General features: G+C 46.2%; 1 protein-coding gene across 2 annotated transcripts in view; it reads left to right on the forward strand.

The window, feature by feature from the left end:
- The first annotated feature begins 3,154 nt into the window (after positions 1–3,154).
- The window catches only part of EMC10 (ER membrane protein complex subunit 10), a 106,876-nt gene continuing 84,225 nt past the window's right edge, over positions 3,155–25,805 (forward strand). The window contains exons 1-4 of one of the 2 annotated variants that reach the window (XM_078655294.1): positions 3,155–3,310; positions 8,806–8,872; positions 10,790–10,902; positions 13,213–13,311. In XM_078655294.1, coding sequence (XP_078511420.1) covers positions 3,203–3,310; positions 8,806–8,872; positions 10,790–10,902; positions 13,213–13,311 — 387 coding nt within the window. In that variant the 5' untranslated portion in view covers positions 3,155–3,202. The remainder of the gene's footprint in view (positions 3,311–8,805; positions 8,873–10,789; positions 10,903–13,212; positions 13,312–25,805) is intronic. The other variant, XM_078655293.1, reaches the window with a different exon arrangement.

The raw sequence follows: 25,805 nt of genomic DNA on the forward strand, positions 1-25,805 counted from the left end.
AAAAAGAACGGATTATCGTTCTTTCACTGTCTCATCATTTTAGAACTGAAGTATTTTCAATATAATATTCAACAAAGCCATGGTTGCTACTTTTTTATTTTAAGGAACTAGCAAACATTGACAAAGCCAATAGTCCTGGCTTGTTGTTGGTATATTGATACTTGCTGTATTATATACCTGGATGCAATGACAGAAATAACATAATACCAGTCGGGCGCAACACTATGCTAAGTGCAGATTTTTAGACTACGTTTTTTAAACCACGCTCTTAATTACATCAAACACCCCCTTTTAAGAGACCCACCAGTTTTTTTTACACCACTTAAAGCCCTGGAAACAACACCATGTCACAGTCACCTCACATCCTGGCATTGTGCATCATGCATGACTCATGACTTCTATATTTTCAGTCTGCCTATGTGCAGGGGCATCGTGAACTCTCCCCCACCACACCCCTCCCCTTGCTTTAGGAACTACAGCAAGGAGAAGTTCTTGATGGGCCTAGTCTGTCTGCAACTCTGCAGACAAAGGCTCGGCTCATAATGTGAAAAGGTGGGTGAGTAAATAAGTATAGAAATGTGTGAATGGCTGGATGGATTATTGAAAGGATGAATGAAAGGGGGGAATGGATAGATAATGAAAGAAAGGATGGATGGAAGGATGAGTGAAAGTATGGATGAGAGAAAAGGTAAATGGATGTATGGGTGGAAGGGTAGATGGATGGGTAAAAGGGCGGGTGTGTGTGTGAAAGGATGGATGGATGAGTGAAAGGGTAGATGATGGGCGAGTGAATGGGTGAATGGATGAATTGATAAGTGAAAGGGTGAATGGATGGATGAGCGAAAGGGTGGATGTAAGGATTGATGAGTGAGTGAAAGGGTGGATGGATGAGAGAACAGATTGCTGGATAAGTGAAAGGATGGATGAGTAATAGTATCAATGGATAGATTCATGAATGGATGAGTAGATGGGTGGGTGGATGGATGGATAAGTGAAAGGGGGATGGAGAGAGAAAAGTGAGGATGAATGACTGAAAGGGCGAATGGGTAGAAGGATAAGTGACTGGGTGGATGGATGGGTAAGTGAATGGGTGGACGGATGGAAAGTGAATGGATGGCTGGATGGGTAAAAGGGTAAATGGCTGGATGGGTGACTGAATAGATGGATGGGTGGAAGAGTGGATGGATGACTGTACGGATGGATGGGGTGAAAGGGTGGGTAGATGAATAATGGATGGATGAGTGAAAGGGTGGATGGAGGGATGGATGAGTGAAATGATGGATGGAAGGATATATGGATAGGTTTGCAAATGGTTGAATATGTTTGGATATAGATGGGCACACAGATGGAAGGACAGAATGAATGGTATAAGACTGAATGATAGATGAAAGAATGATTACACCTTGTAGCACCCATTATCTTAAGTAACATTTCCTATACATTAACTTTCATGTTAATATGAGTCATTGTCTCTATACAATGTGTGTGTGATGTAACGCACTCCGACCCCCTGCGCTACATACTTGAGATGAGTAACACTATAAAAGAAATTAAATACACATGAGAGACCGTCTAAGTGAAGATGAGGGGCACCATTGGAGGGTGGTAGCAAGGCCGGACTGGCTGGACCAGGCATCGGATGTTTCCCTGGGAGGCTGGAAAGGGGGGAGGGGGGAGGGGGGATTTGTTACTGGGGGCTGGCACTGCAAAGTTCCTTGTATAGCCAGTAGTTTTCAATCAACAATAAAAGCGGCCTCACTTATTGTGGTATTAGAGTCTTTTCTTAGTTTCCATCTTTGATGGTTCTTGTTGTGTAATCTTGTAGAATTTATGTATGTCATATGTAGAATTTTATGATGTGATTAGAATGTTTGATGTTAAGTGATTCTCATGAAGACGGTTGTACTTGGGACAGCTTAGACGCTTTCCCTGTGACTCCAGTGGGTCATTTACTTATACACTTAATAAAGTGTTTTAATTTTAATTCTTTGGAATGCTGATTTCTTTACATTGGCGACGAGGATGGGATCTTTACCCAGACATTCAAAAGGTCCTGAAAAATCTATTGAAATTTCTTCCCAAGGTCTGACTGCACCCTCACGAAGAGACAAAGGCTGAGATGAAACTTTCCAATGCTTGTCAGCCTTCACACAAATAGAACAATTGTCAATAAGTCTCTCAACACAAGCATCCATACCTGGCCACCAGTACCTAGATTTGAGAATGTTCTTAGTACCTGAGATTCCTGGATGACCAGAATGAGCCAACATCATAAGTTTATTCCTCAAACCCACAGGAGGTACAAATAAATTCTGACGCAAAAGAATACCATTTTCAATACTTAGTTCATCAGCAAGTTGAGCAAAACACTTTAAATGCTCCTCTAAATTTTTAATAGGAGGCCACCCCTTGACAACAAACTGCTTCACCTTGTTAAGAATTAAATCCTTATCCATAGCCTCAATCCACTCTTTCTCCGAAATAGCAGATTTAAAAGAATCAATAGCATCAACCAAAGCTACAACACATTCATGTTGATCAATAGTCTCATTGTTACACTCCTCAACAGGTGGAAGTCTTGACAAACAGTCCGCTGTGAAATTTTTAACCCCAGGAATATGTAGAATTTCAAAATTGTACTCTTGTAACCTGGCTATTAATCTCACTAGTCTAGAAGACGCCTTTCCACTCCTGACACCATCCATTTCTTTACACTTATATTCAGGTGCGGTTCACCATTGTCTGGTGTATAATCTACCTGCTGGAGCAAGGTGCGAATTTTGAATTGTCTAAGGTAGCAAGCTGCGGCCATACTGAAAAAACGTGAAGTGCATGATTGTCTCAACCTAATATAAACTTATTTAGACTTGTACTTAGGTGGTTGTTAATTTACTTACTTATATACTATTGCACGACCACCTCTGAAATGTTTGTAAAACGTACGTTCTGTCCTCAATTTTAACCTTTTGTCCTGAATTACGCTGCTGTGCAACACGTAAAACACCTTGCTTTGACAAAAGCCAAAACAATTAGCTAAGGCGAAACCTATTGACTTTGCCAGTGCTTGTTGTTTGATCTTGCTCAGTGGTTCTTCATGACGTGTTTTATGCTGTCTTTTGTGTCCTCTAGTTGTCGCATGGTGGGCGTGGCTAGTTTCAGTTCTCTTTCGACATCTCGTGTACCTTGATGAGTCCCAGTTGTGATGGCGGCGCTCTGTAGGTTGCGTCTTCGCACGGGCCCTGTCGTGCTGCTGCTCTTGCTTAGCGTGTGCACCAAGGAGATTTTGGGGAGCACCTGCCGGATTCTCAGGGTGAGTCACTGTTTAACAACTGCATGTTTGGAAGCCGGCCAACTTCTGTCAGCTCCTGCCTCCCCTCTCGCTCCACAAGGGGTGCCGGGTCCACAACCACCCGCTCACTCTAAGAGCTCGCTGTCACCTTTGTGAGCCACAGGTTTATTTTATTTTATTGTATGCGTTTTTATATAGCGCGGACTTTACCCGAAGGTGTCAGAGCGCTTCACAATAGGAACAGTAATGATACATGAGGAGAAAATTACAAGTGAGCATGTTACAAAAGCAAACGTTACGTTACATGTGGCAATAGTGACAAGTGTGCATGAACCAAAAGCAAACAATATCCAATGCGTTACAAGAGGAAAAGTGACGTGTGCATGATTACAAAAGCGTACAAAGTGCAAGTAGAGGTATAAAACTGCAATAAATGGCGGATTTGAGGACATGCTCTCAGACTACTTTATTTCTATATCACTGGGATATTGCACAAGTGTCTCCATGGTTCCAGATGACTATTTCCTTGTCAACGGCACAGGTTCAGTGCGAATAGTGCACGCGGGACATTTAACTTCTTATCAAATAGAGACCCCTTTGGGTGGGTTCTCTCCTCTGATGCACTGGTTTATTTACCTTGCCCTCCATTCTGTGGACATCCCGAGATGTTTGCTTCACGTCGTGTTGTAGCCAGGGCATTTTCCTACTTCTCCTCCCTTTGGCCCTTCTTCTTTACCCCACCCGTTCCACACATGTTATATCTGTGGAAATTAGAAGAATTATTGGCAGAAGGTATGCTGTTTTATAACCGCCATGTACTCTCCTAAGGCTAATGTGCTGGTGGAAGTAACCAATCGGATGATAAAAGGTTTATCTATTTACCTCTGTTATGGATAATTCAATTCAGAAATCCCTTCAAAATATGCAAGTCTTACCGCACGACTACAAATTCGGTTGCAGGGGTTTCCCCCTTTTTTGTCATGCAGGGAAAGATATCTGGGTACTAAATTAACAGCACATTGTTTGAATGGTGGGGATCCAGGCTGGAGCCACAGAGATAAAGTGGGAGAAGAGAGTATCACAAACCTTATTGAGTTATTAAAGAAATATGATACCTAATGCAGTGTGAATGATCTTAGATGGAATTTGGGGAGCCGGCAGTGTTGAAAACAAACATTGGCATAGCCAATACGTCTTTCCTTTGGGACTTTATGAGTATTTAGCCATGCAGCGCATTATCTTGGGTGCTACAGCATCTACTGTTCTTTAACATGGAAGCTTTGACACTAATGGGTATGTTATAGCACTTTAATGAGAAGTACTTAAAGTGTTATTTTTGTACAACTGGTAGTCTGAACTCCCATATCTGGAAGTGCTTTCAAACACGACAGTGAAGAAATGAAAGAGTTTTAGTGAAATAAATAATTTGCTTGATAATACTATTTAAGTGAGGAAGCCACAATATGTCCAGGTTTTCTAGTTTAACTTTGTACAAATCAGCTAATAAATGGATATCAATCTGTCTTAACTGCTGAATCCTGGCTCTTGAAGTGAGTGCAGCTGGCTCTGATCTGCGATTCTACAAACACAGTCTGAACTCTTGCTCACTGAAAGTATAGCTTGTAGATATTGATAAACGTGTACATATGAGGCCTTGGGAGCTCCAGGGTGGTAAGTGCATCAACTGCCAAGGGTACACAGGTTTCACTAGCTGCTGGGGGGTGCTCAGAGGTAACTCCTGAACTAGAGTGAGAAGTTGCTCCAGTGTGCACAGCTGCTACTTCAAGGGGGAAGATTTCTGGGATTTGTAGTTGCTTCAGGTTGGGCTGGTGATAGGGGGCTTAACTTCTGCGGGTACCATGTACAGGATGCAGGCAGAGGGACACGCAGAGAGGTCAGGGGAATAGAGACAGACCGAAGGATAGACATACAGGGGGCATAAAGTGAGACAAATAAGGTGGGATGGAAATCCAGACTGGGAGACAGACGAGCAAACCGTGTGACAGAGACAGTGGTACAGAGGTTGGCTGCAATATCAAGACAGAAAGAAAGAGACAGACGAAGTGACAGTCGGATAAAGGAACATTGAGAAGAAAGTAGAGGGTCAGAGACAAGTAGAAGGAAAGAGGTCAACACAGTGAAAAAGAGAAATAATCTCTGAGCCAAATTGGGACTGACAGAAGAGGTAGAGGGTGCCTCAAAGATAACGGCACAGACAGGAAGGGACTGTGAGAAAAACAGGGGCGTAGATAGTTAGAGGGACAGGGATAGCACAGAAGGACAATCCCAGAGAGAACAGGCAAAAAGATGGAAGAGGGCCATAGATCTTATGAAAGACAGACATATGGGCAGAGAGATCCACACATACATAGTCTGAGGAATCGGGACACAAGCAGACATGGGAGGAGGAAGAGTGAAGGTCAGACTCACAGCCCCATGTGTTCTTTTGTGCAGGGACTCTTACTGTAAGGAGGGAATTGCTTTTCAAACCTCTATTGAGAGCGGAGGGCGTGGAGAAGTTACTGTACCATGGGGTATAGCAGCGCCATACCAGCACATACATAGTGTAGCGGAGATTCCTGGTACGTACCCCATTCTCAAGTGTTTTCTGGTAAGCGATGGGCATGCTCCAAGCCAACAGAGTTGATACAGCTTGTCTCGAAGAGACAATGCATGCGCTGCTTAGGCGAGACCCAAAAACTGAGTCCTATGGTTACAAGGATTGTGTATTCGCTATACAAATAAAAATAACACGGGTCAAAGGCAACATGGTGTCCTTGAAGCTGGAAGAACTTTGAGCATAGAGAGATTAGTGAAATATTCAATTGTGTCTATTATGGGCTAGCGCCAGGCTATACAAGCAGATCCCTCATGTGGGTCGTTGAATCTCAATACCAACGCAAAACTACCTGGCTGAAGTATTTTAGGTCCTGGAACAAGTCCACCTAAGTGCCTTTTCATCTATTTTCTGTAATCAAGACAATTCCTTTTGGTTTAGCATTCTTCCAAAGTTTAATCCGTGTTTTGTTATTTGCTCTGATGGGAAGGGAAATATTTAGACAGGACATTTCCCTACCTCTGCTTCCTGTGTCACTTCTCCTTTTCATCACTCCCTTCCATAATCACCATTGGTATGTTTCTGGGAATTATATTTGAAGTTTTGGTGTGTCTTTTAGAGTGCGAGAAAGAGCTAGCTCTGTGAAGAGAGCATTGGAGGCATTCTTTCTGAATACATGTTTTAGCTTCAATGTTTTGTCAATATCGCTGATTTGTTTTAACAAGGACAAGTGTCCCTCCTACTCAGGGGTGTGGAATTTAATAAAATAACTACTTGTCCATGGGGCAGGTTGCTTCATAAATCTACTTGTCCTGTAAAAAAATCCTTTTGCCCCTTTTGTGCCATGTAATACAGTGACAAATTATGGCACAATCTCATTATATAAGAGCCTCTCTAATTATGCCAGGGCTCCTTCCTTAGTAGGGTTTGAATACTAGCAATTCCCTTATGTTACCACATTTCCACAGATCTACATACTGACGCTGAAGGTAATGGTAAGCAACAGTGCCAGGGTTGGAATGCCCTTTTGAGTCTGTGCAAACCTACTAACTTGCGTGTTTTAAGGGTTTTCACCAACTCTTCTCTAATCTTTTCCCATACTGAGAAAAGTTGGAAATTTACTCCTGACAATGGCAGACATAACATTTCTTCCAGGGTTGGGGGAAAAAAGTGGGGGGAGGGAAATTGAACTTTCAAGCACTCAGATTTTCGCATGAGCAAATCTACACCTGCATATTTGCATATGCTAAAAAGCCAGTTCACAAATATTTTCTCAGAGAACTATTTCTTGGCCTACTTCTTTAAAGTCTTGTGAATTCACAAAAATCTGCACTTAATGCAAGGACATGAGTGCACTTTTGAGACTTTATTTAATAATTGGGCCCCTAATTAGGTCTGGCGTTAACCATGACCTTTTGTGTTTATTTAAATTCTGTCTCTCTCTGTCTATCTCCTAGCTTCACTGTGATTGACAGTTCTGTTCTTTCACAAGGAGAATAATCAACACACAGTCGTTTTGTTCAGTGCCAGAAACTACTGTGGCACGTGTGCTTTTTGAGACCAATTTGCTTTTGCCAGTGTTTGTTATAATGATGAGGGCCCAGAAGCTCCCACACCAATAAGGTTTTACAAAAACCATGCCAGAACAAGTCACGCCATGACACCACCAAAAGGCTGACCAACAATTTCAAACCTATTGGCTTTACCAATGATGGTTTATTTTCATGTTTCCCATAATCTTATTAAAACTGGTTACACTGATTTTCCATTATGAATATTTTTGGGAAATACTAGCATACATCAACACATTTTACTAAATGATGCTGCAGAAAAATGGTACCTAAAATGTAACGGTAGTTTAGCACATTTTATTTTGAAAGCAAAGAATCGTCAATCTTGCTTTCAAGCTTATGTATATATTTGCATCAAATCCGAGAGCATTTTGGGAGCAGTATACATAGCATCATATTGCTAAACATTGAAAACGTGTGTACACATTTTTATACTGGAACCACTGTCGGTAGTACAGTCAAAGCTTACAACATGTACTTAGGTCGGTCACCCTAATAATACATGTTTTGCATCAATAAACCATAAATACAAGTTTGAACAGTATAAGCACACTGACACAAATATTACCTTAACTGCAGGCAGTGCCTTTCCCTGATCCATGATGTGGCACTGTAAACTGGCAGTCAAAGCGTTTGTGATGTAGGGGGTTTGGCCTACTTGTCACAAGGACAAAATACACATGAAAACTTGTTGCCCTTGACCCCAAACAATATGTCCCGGGCGTCTGCCTATAGGAATTCCAAATCCCTGCCTCCTGGTAGTTCTTTCAAGCTGCTACCCTGGCAAGCACAACCGTTATGAACAATCTTATTATCTCCAAACATTTCAGATATTTCTATAACCCTTAGCTGATCGTCTTTATTTTTTATTTTTATTTTTACTGTTGCTCGAGTATCACCATTCCTGTACAGGTTCGCTGTTGCCTTACATATCTACAGCTGTAATCTTAATTTTTTTATGGAAACACGGCTTACAAAAACTGTCTCTCCTAGTAAATGAATTACAACTGTACTGTGTTACAGGGAAAACAGCCTTTACAATGCGGTTTTTACCTCGTACCTTTACTACGCAATTTGTGGCATGCATATTTTTACAGCGAATATGCATTTATAACTCATGCCAATACCACACATTTAAGGTAAGTTGGGGGGAGGAGGGAGGTCTCCCCCCCACAAATACATTGTTTTTAAATCTAAAAACAATGCTTGGTATTGACATGCGTTGTAAATGCATATTCGCGGTAAAAACATGCACACTAAAAAATGTGTGGCAAAGGCATGCGAAGTAATTTCCTGCGTTGTACCAATATTTTTTCAGAACCCCGAACGTTTAAGCCATGTTAGTACTCTCCATGCTTCCCTTCTGATAAATGCTTTTTCTGTGATAGGCTGGAGAGGGCAGAGACGCTGATGGATGTGGCTCCAGTGTGCATTTGGAACATTCTTTTGAACTTGGTGAGTTTCTCTCTTTTTCATTGCCTTTTCTTCTGCCTCATTGAATTACACAATAATCTTGGATGTTTTCTTTGTGTTGGAAATGATCTTTTCTATGTGGATCAGGATGCCCTTGGACAGCTTCCACTAAGTGTCTGTGCTCATCTCTGAATATACCAACTGGTTATTAAGCACTTCTCCAATTTAGGTAACGTACGTCTCAATGGTGGCATGGCCCAAGCGCTGATTAGTATAATCGGCACAAATATGACTTTGAACTTACCTGAGCGCTTTAGGCTAATTTATAATGTCTTGGTAACATATTAGTAGCACATGAAAGGTTGAGCGTCTGTGGTCAGGCAGGGTTCATAGAATGGGGTGGTGGGCTTGTTACTTGTTTTGCCTTCCTGCTATTCCAAGAAGACAGAAAGGCTTCATAAATGTTGAAGGGCTTTGAAGTGTCTATGAAAATAAGCAAAGTAAAATATAATTGAAACATTTCTCTTACTCGCTGTGTGTCTTTAATTTCAAATTTGGAATGCTAGGCTTTGATTGCTGAAAACAGCTTCCACCAGCAGAGATCACTTAATCCAAAGGCAGGTAGCATGGTGACCGTTAGATTGTTTAATGGCCCAGGGTGCTTGGCTAGATGCTCTTAACACAGTGAAGGTATTTAAAAATTAAAACATAGTTACTTTTGTGTCTGCTTTGATATTGAAAAATAAGATGGGGCAAATTATGCCTGGTTCCATTAAAACCATTTGCTACCTCCAATATTCTTTCATACAAAAAGATTGAACAGCTAACGGCCACGTGTACCATCTGGTCATTGTTCTTACTATGTACAGTAGAGCTACTTCGAAAGACAGACTAGGAGCAGTTCTGACACACCATGAACAAAATACTATTAAAGGGGGTGGTATTTCTTCACTTTCTTTATATGATCATCCAAAGCCTTCCCAGGGCCCCAGCTTCCTGAAAACAACAATATAGGAATGCATTTGTATGTGTTGTATGCAGCACCTACTGAGTGGGACGATATACTATGTAAATATCTACTACGTTTCCTATCTTCTAATGTGAGTTGGAAGCTCAAGCAACACAGACGTTGAGCCTATGTATTCAATGCTGACATCTAGTGTGATAACCGGGATATAAGTTGGCCAACTCGGCAATACATACAGCATCATTAAATCTAGTCATATCTTCTACTCTGCCTATTAAAGAGCAAATGGGTTTGCACCCAAAAAATAAATTATCTGGACTTCAACTGTAAGCATAACAATCTAATAGAGAATGGTTGTTCAATAAAAGGAAAGAGGTATTATGTGAGCATTTATATAATATGTAACATTGTATCCATTGGATGGACAGTGCATGTGAATGGGAAGTGGCCCTCTCACACTTTGTTCAGCATTATATGCTTTTCTCTGGACAGTCTGTCCAGGATGGTTATATATGCACTGTAACTCAACTTCCTAAAAGAGAACCAGGAGAGCTCCGCCTTTCTATTATTAGCATTACTTATTCTCCAATGAATGGAGATTGTGGGGAATGCTTTCATTACAAATCATTATTTAAATGCACCAGGGAGGGGTTTGCCTTGGGTCCAGTGTGGTTTTTGTCATTTTCCCTAGTCCACTCCTTGGGGTCTGGTTTCATTTTTTTGTAAATTACAGAGGACATGGTTTTGTTGTTCATTGTCAGCTCATGTGTTGCCAATTGATAAAGCAAATCCGTGACTGTTAGGTAATTTCTGTTAATGTGCTTTTAGTGATGGCACCTCATTCCTAAAGAATGGACAAACTTTGATTGTTTCCTTTTTTCTTCTACAATGTACAGTGGTGATCCTCAGAACCCCCTACACTTTTGTCCCCCACAATATCCTTTAAAATACCAACTGGCACTACTTCTTTTGACTTCGCTCATTTCCTGTAGATGACAGCATCAACTTCAAGAAAAGGGGCTCTCTGGTCTGGGGCTTCCAGCCGGACCCTAGCATCACCATCTCTCAGAAGCAGCTAACGGAGGATGAGAGAAACACCCTAAGAGTAAGTATACTTACATTATTGTAGCTTGTGATCACTCTCAGTCCTTGATAGGCTGTCTGGTACCACCTGGATATGCCATTACCCTGGAGGATAGAATTCATCAAACAAGGTGTTGGGTATCGCTATCATTCACAGAGAGTCAATCAGTTGCGCATGTGTCATCACCCCTGCCTCATCCTTACTCAAATCCCTCAAAGTAGCCATTTCTGCTTCTTGGTCAGAAACCCACTATGTACACATCATCTACCCCAATCAACCTGAAGACCCAATTTTTAATTTTTTTTTATTTGAGTTACAATTCGCCGAATACCTCAACTCAACCCTCATGCTGTCCCAGAGCAACACTTAATTAGGTGATTATATTATTGACTTGAGTAACCACAACCGCTAACCTTTTCAGTTCTTTGTAACACTCCTTTAATAACTTGATCTTTACTAACATTCCTTATGCCAAATGCACACAAAAGAATACATATTTAATCGGATCATTGCCAAACCATTGCTAATCATTTGCTGACCACCCTTAGAATTACATATAGTATAATGAGGTGACCCAGTGCCCCTCGGAAACTGGGTGTACAGGAATGTGGAAAATATTGGTTCTGTCGGATACAGAATTGATTCTAGGCTTACTGAATAACAGTAATCAATAATCAGTAATAGTCAATGAAAAGCGAAGAGAAGAAAAGGCAAATGCCATGAATCAACGAACAAAAAATTAAATCAATCAAGGTCTTTATTTAAGGATAGAACCATATGTTCATTACATTTTATGGTGTCGAAATGACTAAGAGTCTGTCAAAGTTCATGAACATACCATTTTTTCCAACAGCGCAAGTGATATGGTGAAAAAAGGTGCGAAAAAAGTGCTGAAAATGAACAAGATATATACAGTGCTATACGCAATGCTAAAAGTGGTCATTCAAAAGACATCCATCCCTTGGTGCACAAAGCTCTGCGCTGCTTGGGGGTTTAAATTTGTTTCACGTGGGGCGGAGAAAGTAGGGTCAAGATTATCACAAGCACGTTGACGTTTCGACCTGATGGGGTGCATGATTTACTAATGGGCACGGCGGGTCTTCCTCACATCTTTCATTTCCTGAGCTTCACCGAAGAGTTACTGAATGACACTGCCCCATTTATGCAATTCATCACCATTTAGGACTTTACCACAGTTATTGTGAATCCAACCCTTGGTGGACCATTCACTGAAGACTGTTCTTTCATAAATCATGGCTGTCCCTTATATCACCGTGTCCTGTGAAAGACCTGCCATTTTTAAGTTTGTGTGGCAATAACTTTCAGGGTGCTCTCTCTTTCTCTCTCGTGGTTTTTTAAATCTGCAGCCAAGTCCAAACCAGGGCAGGCCAAAGAATAGAATTTAACTGATGGCACTCCTAAATTGTAGTCCTGATATATATTGCGTAAGCCCTTGACTGTCAGTGTGCGTTTACTGATTCTGATAAATGCAATAAAAGTAGGATACCAAATACAGTGGGTCCTACATTGAATGATAACATACGATTAAGGAAAAAGTATAGACCAGCATATGGAGTTCTGGCCTTCTTTTATTGATCTGGATGGTTGACTTTTTTTCAAATGTATGGTTAGTTTTATAGTATCCCTGTTATCTTCCTGTGCATGTAAAGTAAAAGGATTACACATTTTTGTAAATATGTTAGTATACCTGCTTGTAGGAATGAATATAACTATTTTAGATTTATAATTACTATTTTAAATGTACAAATGTTATGTTAACTGTTAAATATCTCAAAGTATTTAAAGGAAAGCAACTAGACTGTATGCCTTCTACACCTACTTTGTCATGTCCATTACTTTCCTCCACTGTTGCCTGTAGTTCAGTTAGTTATTGTCTGAGTCTTCCACAACCTACAAGATACCTCAATTCACCCATAGTGCTAGTTAATTGCTTCTCCCATCCAAGATCACTTCAGCTGTTTTGAAGCCATGCTAGTGGACCATGCAGATGCCCTCCATGGTGTTCTAGTAGTCTTAAAAGATATGTTGCGTTCTATCGTGCTAGACCTTTCCAAGTGGTCACCTCTGTCTTACCCCTTTTTATTTTAAATCTGCTGCTCACCCTGTTTATTCAGCTATATGTCGTTCCTATGCCAGTTTCATCACTGCTCCCTCTTACTACCCTTGGATACAGCAAAGCTGAAATGCCTCCAGTAAGTACAATATAAGGAAGAATTTACTGGTTAAGGTTGCAACATTTCTGTGTTATGGGCTTATTATAGACCTTCCCCCTCTAGTTCTCATCTTGTTTTCTGCTTATGGCTACTGTAGGATCTGGCGAGCCTCAACGGAATCTACCGCATCAGGATTCCAATCCATTTGGGAGTTGATGAGGTTTCAAACAAATATGTCACGTCCTTCATCCGTGCTGTGAGTATCAAGCTTCTATTTATTTCCCGTCACTCATGACGATCTTTACTATTTCATGTTTGTTTTCAAAGGTAAATATTCTTTCAGTTCTGCAGTTTGTGAAGGGCATTTTCTCCTGCCAGTGAGCAAGGCAGAGTAGATCTTTGTCCTCACAGTTTATTTTTTGGAAGTGGCTTCGGTTGGCCAGGTTGGTAAGAAGTAAATATTGCTTTGTTTGTGAACATGGTGCCTGGTATTGTCCACTTTCCCTTATATGCCTTGGTGTTTATGTTAGTGCCCAATGTGTTTCCTGCTCAGATAGAATGCGGTGTTATGTAGGTTATACTTCTGAGACAGCAGATAGCCTGAGGGCTGAGCAGTGAGTAGACAAAAGCTCCTGATGGCTAAGATATATTCTGCTTAAACACATTCACCAGTAACTGGAGTAAAGTCCATGTCCGTTATACTTCCTACAGGGTCAGCATTATACAGTAACTTCAAATACAACATCCTGGACATGCTTGTACCAGGCTCCTTCAGTGCTTTGACATTGGTGATCTATGTGGGACCCAGATTTCATTTGTGTCCTGTTTTTTCATTTGATTGCTGTTTACTCTGAGGCAATCCTTACTAACTCTTGCACGCTTTCAATGTGTGTGACCACTGTTTCCTGGGTTGTGTATTGAGTTTACTGTTATTAACGAGGCAGCTATACAGTTTCCTAAATAGAGGCGAGAGGAAGTGGCAGTCACTGAATAAAGAAATCTGAAAGAAACAGTTATTGATTCCTTACCTTAGAATTACCACCAGGCGTCGGAATGGATCCGGAAAGTTTTTCGTAAGCAGTACCCATGCGTGTCGAAAGGTGGTGTCGTTCGGCTCCGTGTGCATTGTTGGCGTCATGGTCGCTGGGATGAAGTCGCAGTAGCTACTCAGATGCCGCCCTCGCGAGCTGATGTCTGTTCTTTCTTTCTTCCGAACCAGCCAGCTCAGATCCGGAAAGAGCGGTACCTCCAGTCACTTTTTGACTGACTTTATTTGCCTACTTATGGCGACACCGTTTTTGAGTCTTCGACTCCTGGTGCACGTCATGGATGCCCTGCTTCAAGGCTTGCGGTTCCGGTTACCGACTGATGTCAGTGACGGATCCGCACCTAGTATGCCTGTTCTGCCTGGAGCGCGACCACGACCCCAAGTTGTGCTCCGACCGTTGGGCCATGAATCCGAAGTCATTGAGGAGTGGTCCCGAAAGCTTCTTGAGGCCCGGCAGTCGACTCCACGCCGTTCGAGGTCTCGGTCGCGTGGGAGGTCGAGGGACCGGTCGCGGAGCCACCACCATCATTCATCTTCCAGGTCTTCGCACTCGGGATCAGTTAAGTCGAAGCACAAGAAGAAGTCGAAAAAGCATCGTCGCTCTTCAACTTCTTCCCGTCCGACGGGATAAGGGTAGTGACCTTCGACTCCGGCCTTCCCTCCCTTCCCGGGACCCGAAGTGACCCCTGCCCAGCTTTGTCAATTTTACGAAGCTATGCATGCCATCTTTGGGCAGCCCAACTCCGCCGGCGCGCCTTTGGGTCCCGTGGCCTCGGCTGGTGGCCCTGAGCCTTCAATGTCGGCTGCTTCAGACCTGGTGCCGCAGGGTCCCCTTGGATCCTGGCCTAGATCTGGATCGGCGCCGGTTGACCTTGACACCTCTCCCAGCGCGGATTGCACCGGCACGACGTCCGGCCTCCACCTCTATGTAAACACCGAGCCGGACCGGCGTCGAACGACTCTGGATCTGGTGCAGACGGGTACTTTTGTGCCCTTGTTCTACCCTGGCTCTTTTAGACCAGATTGGCAGCCATAAGAGGGAGAGGAGGACTGGGAGGGGTCTGGTGACCCTCTAACTGACCAGTTAGGATATTAACCGGACTGGAGAGAGGAACTTGGGGAAGCCAGTGGTCTGGATACCTCACCAGACCTTGGTATGTTGTCTCCTCCTACCGTGGCTACGGAGGAGGGAGCGTCTTACGCCGTAGTTTTGCATAGGGCGGCCGAGGCTCTCCACCTCAAGCTACCCACAGTGGCAGTCAGGACTAACCTCCTGACAGAGGTGATTCAACCGGCGGTGAGCTCTTCAGAGCCCCTACTTCCGTTTAATGAAGGCCTCACTGACATCCTTTTGGGCACCTGTTTCAGGCCCAACACAGAGGCTCCTGTGGATAGGATGATTGCCCAACGCCACCGCCCGGCTTGAGGCGACCCATCTTTCCTCTCCCAACACCCCACCCTGAGAGCTTGGTGGTCCAATCTTCTACCTCCAAAGGCGCATTCCCTAACGCACCACCCAATAGGGAATCCCAAAAAGCGGGAACCATCTCGGGAATAAGTTGTTTTTTTCCTCCAGCTTGGGACTGCGGTCGGTAAACACTGCATGTCTGTTGGGCCGTTAAACCCACTCCATGTGGGATACAGTGGCGAAAGTGCTGCCTTAGTGCCCGGAGGAGACCCGGGCCATCTGGTGTGGGCTGGATACGGCCGACTCACTAGACTGGACCATTTCCACGTCGGTAGCCCTTCGACGCTACGCCTGGTTGAGGTCAACTAGTTTTTCAGGGGATGTCCTATCCACTCTTGTGGACATGCCCTTTGATGGCCGTAGCCTATTCGGCGACAAGGCAGATAACGCGTTGGGGCGCTTGAAGGACTCTCGGGCTACGACCAGGTCCTTGGGCCTCTCACCCACCCACCCTGCGTAGTCTGCTTTCCGCTTCTTTCGTGGCTACGGAAGGGGTGCCCCGCCACGTCCCACCCAGAGCCACAGGCCAGCGCAAGCTGTTCAGCCCCTGCGCGGCCGGGGACGTGGGAACCACTTCTGTGGTTCTGGGGGCCAGCGGGCTGGCCAGTCCACCACAGCCCCCTCTGCCGCAGCCTCCAAACCCTCCTAGTCCGACCTTTCAGGGCCCTCAGTCGCTACTCTGCGCTAGGATTCGCCATCACCTCTCCTACTGGTGCATCATCACGTTGTACAGGTGGGTTTTGCAAATAGTCCGGAGGGGATACTCCCTCCCCTTCAAAGACTACCCCTCCATCCATGCCAATTCAGTACCATTGCATTTCGGAGGATTGTCTAGCCCTTCTCCAACAGGAAGTTGTGGCACTCTTGGCCAAGGGTGCCTTCGAGCGAGTTTCTGTCCCAGTAGTAGCTTGTGGTTGTTATTCCCACTACTTTCTAGTGCCCAAGAAGGACAAAGGCCTGCGTCCTATCTTGGATCTCAGGGACGTCAACCGCTTCCTCCGGAAGGAGAAGTTCAATATGTTGACTCTAGCCCAGGTCCTGTCTGCCCTCGACCCTGGAGAACTGATGGTACCGTTGGGCTTGGAGGATGCTTACTTTCCCATCACTGTCCTTCCAGCCCAACGGCGTTACCTATGGTTCACGGTAGGTCACTAGCACGTTCAGTTTACAGTGCTCCCCTTTGGCCTTACCAGCACCCCTCGGGTTTTCATGAAAGTGATGGCGGTGGACGCAGCTCATCTGTGCAGATCAAGGGTTCCAGTCTTCCCCTATCTCGACGACTGGCTGTTGAAGACGGGCTTTCTCCAGGCTGTTGTCTCCCACCTTCAGACTACGGCCGACATCCTGCATTCGCTAGGGGCCTCCATCAACGTGCCAAAGTCACACCTGGCTCCCTCTCAGAAGCCCCTCTTTATCGGAGCGGTTCTGGACACAACGCAGTTTCGGTTCTATCCTCCCGAACAACGTGTCTGGGATATTCGGGCTATGATTCTGAACTTTCAGCCTCTACCCCAGGTTTCGGTCAGGATTACCCACCGGCTACTGGACCAGATGGCCTCCTGCAATCTGCTGGTGGACCATGCCAGATGGCATATGTGGTCTCTGCAGTGGGATCTGAAGTTCCAGTGGCCAGAACATCAAGGGAACCTGTCCAGTTGCATCCAGATCTAGGAGGGCACTGCACTTGCATTAGTGGCTAACGAACCAGGATTGGGTCGACGGCAGATCCCCCTCCCTTCCCCCAACCAGAGTTCACTGTGGTGACCGATGCGTCACTTCTGGGATGGAGCAGCCATATGGGGGAGGCAGAGATCAGAGGCCTCTGGTTTCCGGCAGCGTCCGGGTCTTCACATCAAGCTTCTGGAGCTTCGGGCGATTCGTCTTGCACTCAAAGCATTCCTTATCTCTGTCTGGCGAAGAGTAGTGCAGGTGTTCATGGACAACACCACCGCCATGTGGTACTGGAACAAACAAGGCGGGGTGAGGTCGTGGACCCTATGTCAAGAGGCTGCACATGGCTGGAAAATCTGGGCATATCTAGGGCAGTTTCACTGCATGTCAGGGTGGACGAACTCAGCCGCAGGTGCAAAATTGGGACTCGAATGGCGTCTTCACTCGGAGGTAATGCAAGGTCTTTCAACAGTGGGGAGAGACTTGATTAGATCTATTCGCCACCGAAGGGAACGTGCAATGTCAACAATTCTGCGCATTGGAATTTCCAAGGCAGCACTCGCTAGGCGACGCTTTTCGTCGCAAGTGGAATTGCGGTCTGCTATACGCCTATACCACTTCTGCCCAGAGTGCTGAAGAAGATCAGGCGCGACCGGGCCCATGTCATTCTGGTGGCTCCGGATTGGGCACAAAGAGTCTGGTATCCCCAGCTGCTACACATGGCCATCAATCCTCCAATCAGAGTGCCTCTTTGGGAGTATCTTCTGTCGCAGCAGCAGGGACGGTCCTCCACCCAAACCTGTCCAGCCTCCACCTACTTGCGTGGAGTTTGAGCGGCGCAGATGACTTCGTTTGACCTGCCCCCCGAAGTCTGTGATGTTATCTTGGGAGCCAGGAGTACCTCCACTATGATGGTATATGCCTGTAGATGGAACAAGTTTGTGGCATGGTGCGCAGAAAAGACTGTGGATCCCCTTTCTGTCCCTCTTTCTGAGGTTCTCTTGTTCCTCCTTTCTTTTTGCCCAGCAGTGCTCTGCTCTGGGCACTATAAAGGACTATCTCTCGGCCATTTCAGCTTTTCTTAGGCATCCTGATCAGCCTTCTCTTTTCAAGTCCCCCATTGTAAATCGCTTCCTTAAGGGCATTACTCATCTTTTTCCTCCTGTTCCCTTCGTAATGCCCCAGTGGGACTTGAACTTGGTTCTTACGTATCTTATGTGTGCTCTCTTTGAGCCGCTACATAACTGTCCTCTCAGGCTTCTGATTTTAAAAACTGCCTTCCTGGTGGCCATCACCTCTGCTCGTAGGGTGAGTGAGCTCCCAAGCTCTTTCTTCAAAGCCTCCTTTTCTGACTGTCCATCCGGACAAGGTTGTCCTTAGAACCCATCCATCCTTCCTTCCCAAAGTGGTTACTCCTTTCCATATTGGACAGATCATCACTTTGCCCACCTTCTTCCCGCCTCCGCATCCTTCCAAAGAGGAAGAGCGGCTCCACCGTCTGGATCCAAAACGTGCACTTACTTTTTATTTGGATCGCACAAAGCAATTCCGGGTGGATGAGCAGCTCTTTGGTGGTTACGTGGGTGTCAAAAAAGGTTGGGCCGTGCACAAACAGACCATCTCTAGGTGGGTCGTTTTGTGCATTAAAGTGTGCTATTCTTTGGCAAAGAAGGAGCCTCCAGTGTGGCTGCGCGCCCATTCCACCAGGGTGACGGTAGCAACTACTGCTTTGGGACAAGGAGTCTCCCTCAATGAAATCAGGCAGCTACGTGGGCATCACTGCACTCGTTCACAAAGTACTACTGCCTGGACTGCCCAGTCCGGAGAGGCCGCTTCTTTGGCCATTCTGTTCTCCAGGACTTTCTGGTGTGAACTTGGTTCGCAAACCCACCTCTGGGGTTGGTATTGCTGGGGTATCTATTCTAAGGTAAGTAATCTAGAACTAACTGTTACTTTCAGATGAACAAGTTGCTTACCTTCTGTAACAATATTTCTGTAAGAAACAGGTTAGTTATAGATTCCTTTAAAAAAAAATCTTTATTGTGCTTTTTTGAAGTTTTTACCATTCTGAGGACGTTCAAAACAATATACATATATACACAGACAAGCATCGTGAAAGAGATGCAGCTGTGGTTCGTAGCATAAGTACATTTACAGAACATGTATGTATACGCCTCTACATTTGTAATATTAAAGTAAACAGTTGTATACTGCCTCTTTCTTGTTCTGTGTCACTTTGTTTACAAATGATGGCGCCTGTGAGATCTACAATCGCACCAAACATGGTTATTTTCAATTGTCACGTAGAATGTACAATAGTTTAGCACAATGGGGGCAATGCATATATGATCACCTCTGTATAAAACGAATAAGTCTATGATATAGTAACTTGTTAAACAAACTGCCATCAAGAACGTATCGCACCTGGGCCTGGATATGTACATCTCGTACATTTGTCATATTAGCTCGCCAGGGTGGCATACAGTTAAGAGCTATGCGCACTAGGTGGTCGGCCGGGGACCTGGGTAAGTTTACAGCAGTGGGTTCAGGCCGTAAGCGTATTTCGTTATAGGTCACAGGTTAGATATTAGATGACATGCGCCCATTAACTTGGGGCTTTAGTGTTTGTATTGGCTGCCTTCAGGGAGGGCGCTGTCATCAGCGTTCTGGTTCCCTTGTGTGAATGCTGTAAGGATGATGTCCCATTGTTGCGCTATCAGGTACTTGCGGAGTCCTGCAGTTTCCTCCCTTTGCAGGGTTGTACTTTCTGCCTGTGCCCATACTGTAAGTGATTTTTCCCAGCTGTCTCTTTCCGGGGGGCATTGTGCTTCCACCTCCTCGTGAGAAGTCGCTTTGCCACTATCAGTCCCAGGTCTCTAAACCGGGAGGTGACTTTGTTCTTTTTAGACCTGGTAGATAGACCCAGTATACAGACCTCCCACGTGTGCGGTAGAGGCACGTCAGTGCAGTTTGCGAGTGCTACCGTTACTGTGTGCCAGTAGCTTTGAAGGGAGGTGCAGGACCAGAGCAAAAAGGTTTGCGTTAATCTGCTGACATCGCGGGCACACGGAAGTGGCAATGTTGAAATACTTATTTATGTTATCCGGCGAGAGGTATGCTCTCTGGATTATATATGTTTGTATGAGTTTACATTTTGAGCTTCTCTGTATGAATGAGGAACTAGCATGGACCGTGCCCCATTCCTTCTCCGTCTATGGTTTCCCTCTATCCGTTTCCCATTGTGTACGAAGACTCAGCATGGGCTTCAATGTATGTATAAGTAGAGCTTTCACCAACCAGTGTACTATGTGTGAACCCGCACCCATTATGTGTAAGTACTGCAGCAGCAGGTGCGTTGTCGATTCGGTCGTGATATCGCCCCATGCTGCCGATTAGACATCTTGTAATAGAAGTGTGCAGAAGAAATTGCCCTGGCGGTAAGTCATGGTCTTCTGTTAGTGCCTCAAAAGAGAGCAGGGAGCCATCTACATAAAGGTCGCCCAGAGAGTCTACGCCCCCTGTGTGCCAGTGTGTAAGAATCCCTTCGGAGGTGCCCTCCCTCCCTCTGGGTGTCCCTATGAGAGGCAGTATCGGGGCATAGGGGTTACTGCACGGGTGAGGTACCGGCCCCTCTTGTAGCATTTATGCGCCAGTTCCAGATGTATCTGGGATGGGCGTAGAAGTTTAGCAATGGTAAATCTGAGATTGTGTCCATGTCTGTTGCAGGGTTGCCGTATCTTCTAATCCCCTGCCACTTATCCACCTCGTCACCCATTGTAACTGGTCCGCTAAATAGTATAACTCCATGTCCAGTCCTTCTTGGCTGGTGGGAGCGTATTGTTTTCACAATTCAACCCGGGCCCTGCCTTTGTTCCAGATTAAGTCACGGAACATACATTCCAGCTCACAGAAGATTTTGGTCGGGACATAAGGAGGTTTAAAAAATAGTATAATCATTTGGGTAGGATTATCATCTTTATCAAAGTGATGCGGCTCATGACATTCAGTGGGGGTGACTTCCAAAATTGCACTTAAGCCCGAACAGCTGAAATAACTCTGGTTATGTTTCCTTCCAGTATGTTGGCAGGTGATGGATATACAAAGACACCAAGATAACGGAACGTAGTGGGGTACCACGTGAGTGGAGCCAATTATAAGCACATCCGTCTCCACCGTATTTTCGCTAAAGGGGTAGACTCCCGATTTTGCCCAGTTCACCCACAGTCCAGACACTTTCTCAAAGTCCTTGAGCGTGTCCTTTATGGTCGTGGGAATATCATGTAGATTACGCACATACAGTAGCAGATAGTCTGCATATAAAGAAATGGCATGCATCTCATCACTTAATTGTATGCCTCACGTATCTCCATCTTTGCGAAGTAGTACCGCTAGTGGTTCCATAGCTAGAGAGAAGAGTAATGGGATAGGGGGCATCCCTGATGCGTGCCTCTAATCACCTGGATGGGGTCCAAAATGATCCGACCAGTCCTAACTCGAACAATAGGTCGTTGGTAAAACAGTTGGACCATGCTCATGTAATGGTCCCCTAGTTCGTATTTGTGTAATACTGCCGCCACATAGGGCCATTCCAGGGAGTCGAAGGCCAGATCCAGCACTAGGCAGCCACAGCATGGCCATCTGTGCAATGCGCATTTCTGTACCCTGAAGAACCTGTGTATGTTAAGTGAGGTGCTTCTGGCGGGGACGAAACCATTCTGGTCAGGGTGCACCAGTGTTTTAACCTATGGTGCTAAGCGCTTAGCCAGAATTGATGCGAAGATCTTTTAGTCGGTGTTTAGGAGGGCTAGTGGACGATAAGAACCTAAAGCTTCGGGGTTTCTGCCGGGTTTGAGGAGAGAAATCCATAGCGCTTCATTTTGTGTGCCAGTGAGTGTGGAGTCATCTACAGCAGTCTCGTACACTTTTAATAGCTGCGGCGTTAGTATATGTGCATAGGCCTTGTAAAATTCCATCAGGTCCCGGTAACTTGCCTTTAGACAACGAGAATATGCTGTCCCATACCTCCTCTAGAAGGATAGGGTCATTCAATTCTGCTCTCTGATCATGCTTGGAATGAGGATGGGTGATTCCCATTCCCTCCCCCCCCCCCCCCCCCCTCCCTCAAGATAGAGCTGTAGGTCCACTGGGGTAACCTGCTTGTGGGATTTGTATAGTTCCCGATAATGCGCCACAAACTCGCAATGTATGTCTCGCTGTGTATATACTGTAACCCCGTGCCATCCGTATAGATGTCACAGGTGTTGTCCTCTTGTCTTGGCGGATCAACCATGTCAGCAGTTTTCCTGCTTTGTCCCCCATGTGATGTGCTTGCGACGAATGTGCTGCATAATTAAGGCATCGGAGCCATTCTAGTAACAGAGCGTGCTCCTCCCTATGGCGTGTAAGGTGTCTGGGGGATCCCTCAGCCGTCTCTTGCTCTCTGGGTGCCAGCTTTCTCTCTATAGTAGTGAGATCTTTCTCTAGCTGTACTCGCATGCCTGCTTGTGCTCCCGGACAATGCCCCCTCACGACCACCTTGAGGGCAGCCCACTCCAATAGCGGTGCCTGCATTTTCGTTAAAGTATTGTGCTATGGGGGCCGTAGCTAGCAGCCACCGAGAATGGCCGTAGCCTGAGGGAGCTCCCGTGTCCCTACACAGCATCCTGCCTTATCCTGTGCCATCCGTGGATACTATTGTGCTGAAATTGCTGTGTCCTGTTCCCTGCTCCCCACCCCCCTGGGGTAAAATTGGCAAGTTTCTGCAGACAAATCAGAGAAGTGGGTGACCGTTCCCAGTGGTCCTGCAGGAGTGGCAATGGCGGCTCCTTGATGTGGGGGGGAGAAGGCGGATGCGGCCTCTGAGTTGTGGCGGAGATTACAGCCCGTGGAATCTGGGATAGATCTGGCGATTCCCCGCACATAGTGGAGGACTTGAGGTTGCATCATACGGGACCGAGCGACACCATGCTCTAAAAGGCTGCCTGCACTGATGCGATCCAGCGGGTGCCGCGGCGGCCGAGGGCCTGGGATTGGCAGCCCAGACGTCTCCGTGAGCTGAGGCCGAATGCACGGACCTGGAGAGTGAGAGGCTCTGGGGGCCCTAACAAAGGCACCGGAAGAGGGCGGAGGTGCCGGGCTTCCGAATCGGGGGGCTGCGCGGGAGATGCGAGTACGGGAGGGGGCGTATAGGTCTGAATCCGGAGGGAAGAGGCGCACCGTCTCTAATCGAGACCCCGGCTTTACGGCCTGCAAAGAAGAGCGTGCAGAGACTGATGCCAGGGCTGAGCAGGTGAGAAGGCGGTCCTGCGTCCCTTCAGGAGGCGCCCAGGTGTAGCCTGCACATAAAGGGGCAGCTTAGGAGCAGTGGGTGGCACCCCCTGGGGTCCGATAGTGGCTACTCTGAAGAAATGACTGGCCTAGTCGCCTGGGTAAATTGAAAGGCTGGGCCTCAGAGACTACGTATTGGGCCTGAGTTCTGGGCTGGGCAACACGTGACCGTTCTGGAACTGGCCACCACAGACAGTTTGGGATATGCGAGGATAGGCTGAAGTCTAGCACTGGCTGGCAGTGTTGAATGTGATTAGGGCCTGCTGGGAATCATATTGTTATAAAGCGACAGTGGACAGCGGGGGACGACCTAGGTGTAGAGGGTCTCCCACCCCTCCCCCCCCCCCCCCAAGCAAAATCACCTGACCTGGAGTGGCACAGGAGGTCGCAGTTTTGTCCGGCAGGTTCGGAGCGCGGACTCTTCAGGCTCCGTACACTGTGAGCAAAGTGAAGCTCTGAGAGCCCTGTGGCTGCAGCGACTGGACTTGGTTTGCTCTTGAAGTTGGAAGTGTGGTCTACGGGAGGTGACCGGCTTGGGCTGTTTCGTGGATAAGGAGGCGCAATGTCATCCATTCTTGGAGGAGGTCCTAACTTTTGGGGCAGTAGCATAGTGCATTGGCTACTCTGGGAAGAGGTGGTATTCCAAGCTGCACTGAGATGGCGGAGAGCTGCAACTATTGGGGGGGCCTCACCTGGAGATAACTAAAACTGGAGGCGCAACGGTCAAGGGACAGCTCAAGGGAGGTCTCATAGGAGTCCTGGTACTCTCGTCACCGTGTTGTGGGTTACCCTGTGCTGCACTCTATTCTCCTTTGGTGAAGATACCAGCAGGCTCACATGGCAACGGGCGGGAAAGGTCACAAGGCCAACGCCCAGAAGCAACTAGCTAAATTTGCCTGGACTAAGGCCGGAGAGAAAGGCGATTCGCCGCAGATGGAGAAAGATGGGGGGGGGGGGGCAGCTGCCTCCAAGCAGGAACCGGAGCCAACCTTGCATGATGTTATGGCAGCAATCAATGGGGTAACCGCCTCATTGGACTGTTACAGTGGTGGTCTCTCTTATCAGGGCTGACTTACGGAAGATGGATGAGAAAGTCAAAGAGCTTAAGATAGTCACGAGTGCCCTGCAGACGGATACATCGGAACTTCAAACGCAGATGCTCGAAATGCAAAAGAAACAGGAGCGGATGTCGCAGAAGCTAGACTACAACGAGGGCCGGGCATGACGTAACAATATTCGCATCCTGGGGATTCCGGAACGAGTTGAGGGGCTGGTGGCGGACCTATATGTGGAGGACCCTAATTACAAAGCATCTCAAGCCCAAGACTTTGTCCAGCTATTTCTCCATTGAAAGAGCCCACAAAGTGCCAGGTGGGAGGCTAAAGCCGGGAGCGCCACCGAGGCCCCTTATTGCCCGAGTGTTCAACTATCGAGATAGAGACATTATTCTGCAGACGGCGAGATCAAATCTCCCTCTGAAAATAGACAAGTACGAGGTTGCCTTCTATCCTGACTTTACGGCCAAGGTCCAGGCACAGCGTCGCAGCTTCCAGGCAGTGAAAAGGGAACTGAGAGACCGTGAGGTTAAATATGCAATGCTTTTTCCGGCAAAGGTGAGAGTGGAATTGGATGGTAGATCGTGGTTCTTTGAGTCGCCAGAGGCAGTTTGGGACTGGATGGAAGGTTGGACCACGATTGGGGGCCAAAGACTAGATCGCCCCGGCAGATCTGGCCAACACAGAGGCGCCAGACCAGAAGTTACGAACAATGGCTCAACAGAGGAAGAAACTCAGATAACTGAGCGGGAGTGACAACCCCTAGAGACTGTTGCTGAGAGAGAGGGGGCCTCACTGACAGTGCAATTATTGGGGGGGGGCTAGGGTTATGATTTGTGATACCCATTAGTGCACGTTATAGGATGGGAACAAATGAACAGACCGAGATTGTTGAGTTTATTTGCTGTGATGTGAACGAGAATAGATCAATGGACATAATGGGTGGCAAAACTTCAAAATGGTTGTGATATGTATATGTGGGTACAGGAGTTTGCTAATCCCGTGCATTTTCAGCATTTCAGGGGGGGGGAGAGAGGCACTCTTCCACGTTTGGGAGTGGGTAGTTCTAAATCCAAGGGCAGGGGGGGGATGGATGTTCGGGGTTGGGAAGAGGGGGGGAGTTTAACTGTTTATTGTTTTATTGGTGCAATGTGTGGTTTTGAGACCTTATTAAGCAAAAT

Source organism: Lissotriton helveticus, chromosome 7 (genome assembly GCF_964261635.1).
Source record: "Lissotriton helveticus chromosome 7, aLisHel1.1, whole genome shotgun sequence".
NCBI lineage: Eukaryota > Metazoa > Chordata > Amphibia > Caudata > Salamandridae > Lissotriton > Lissotriton helveticus.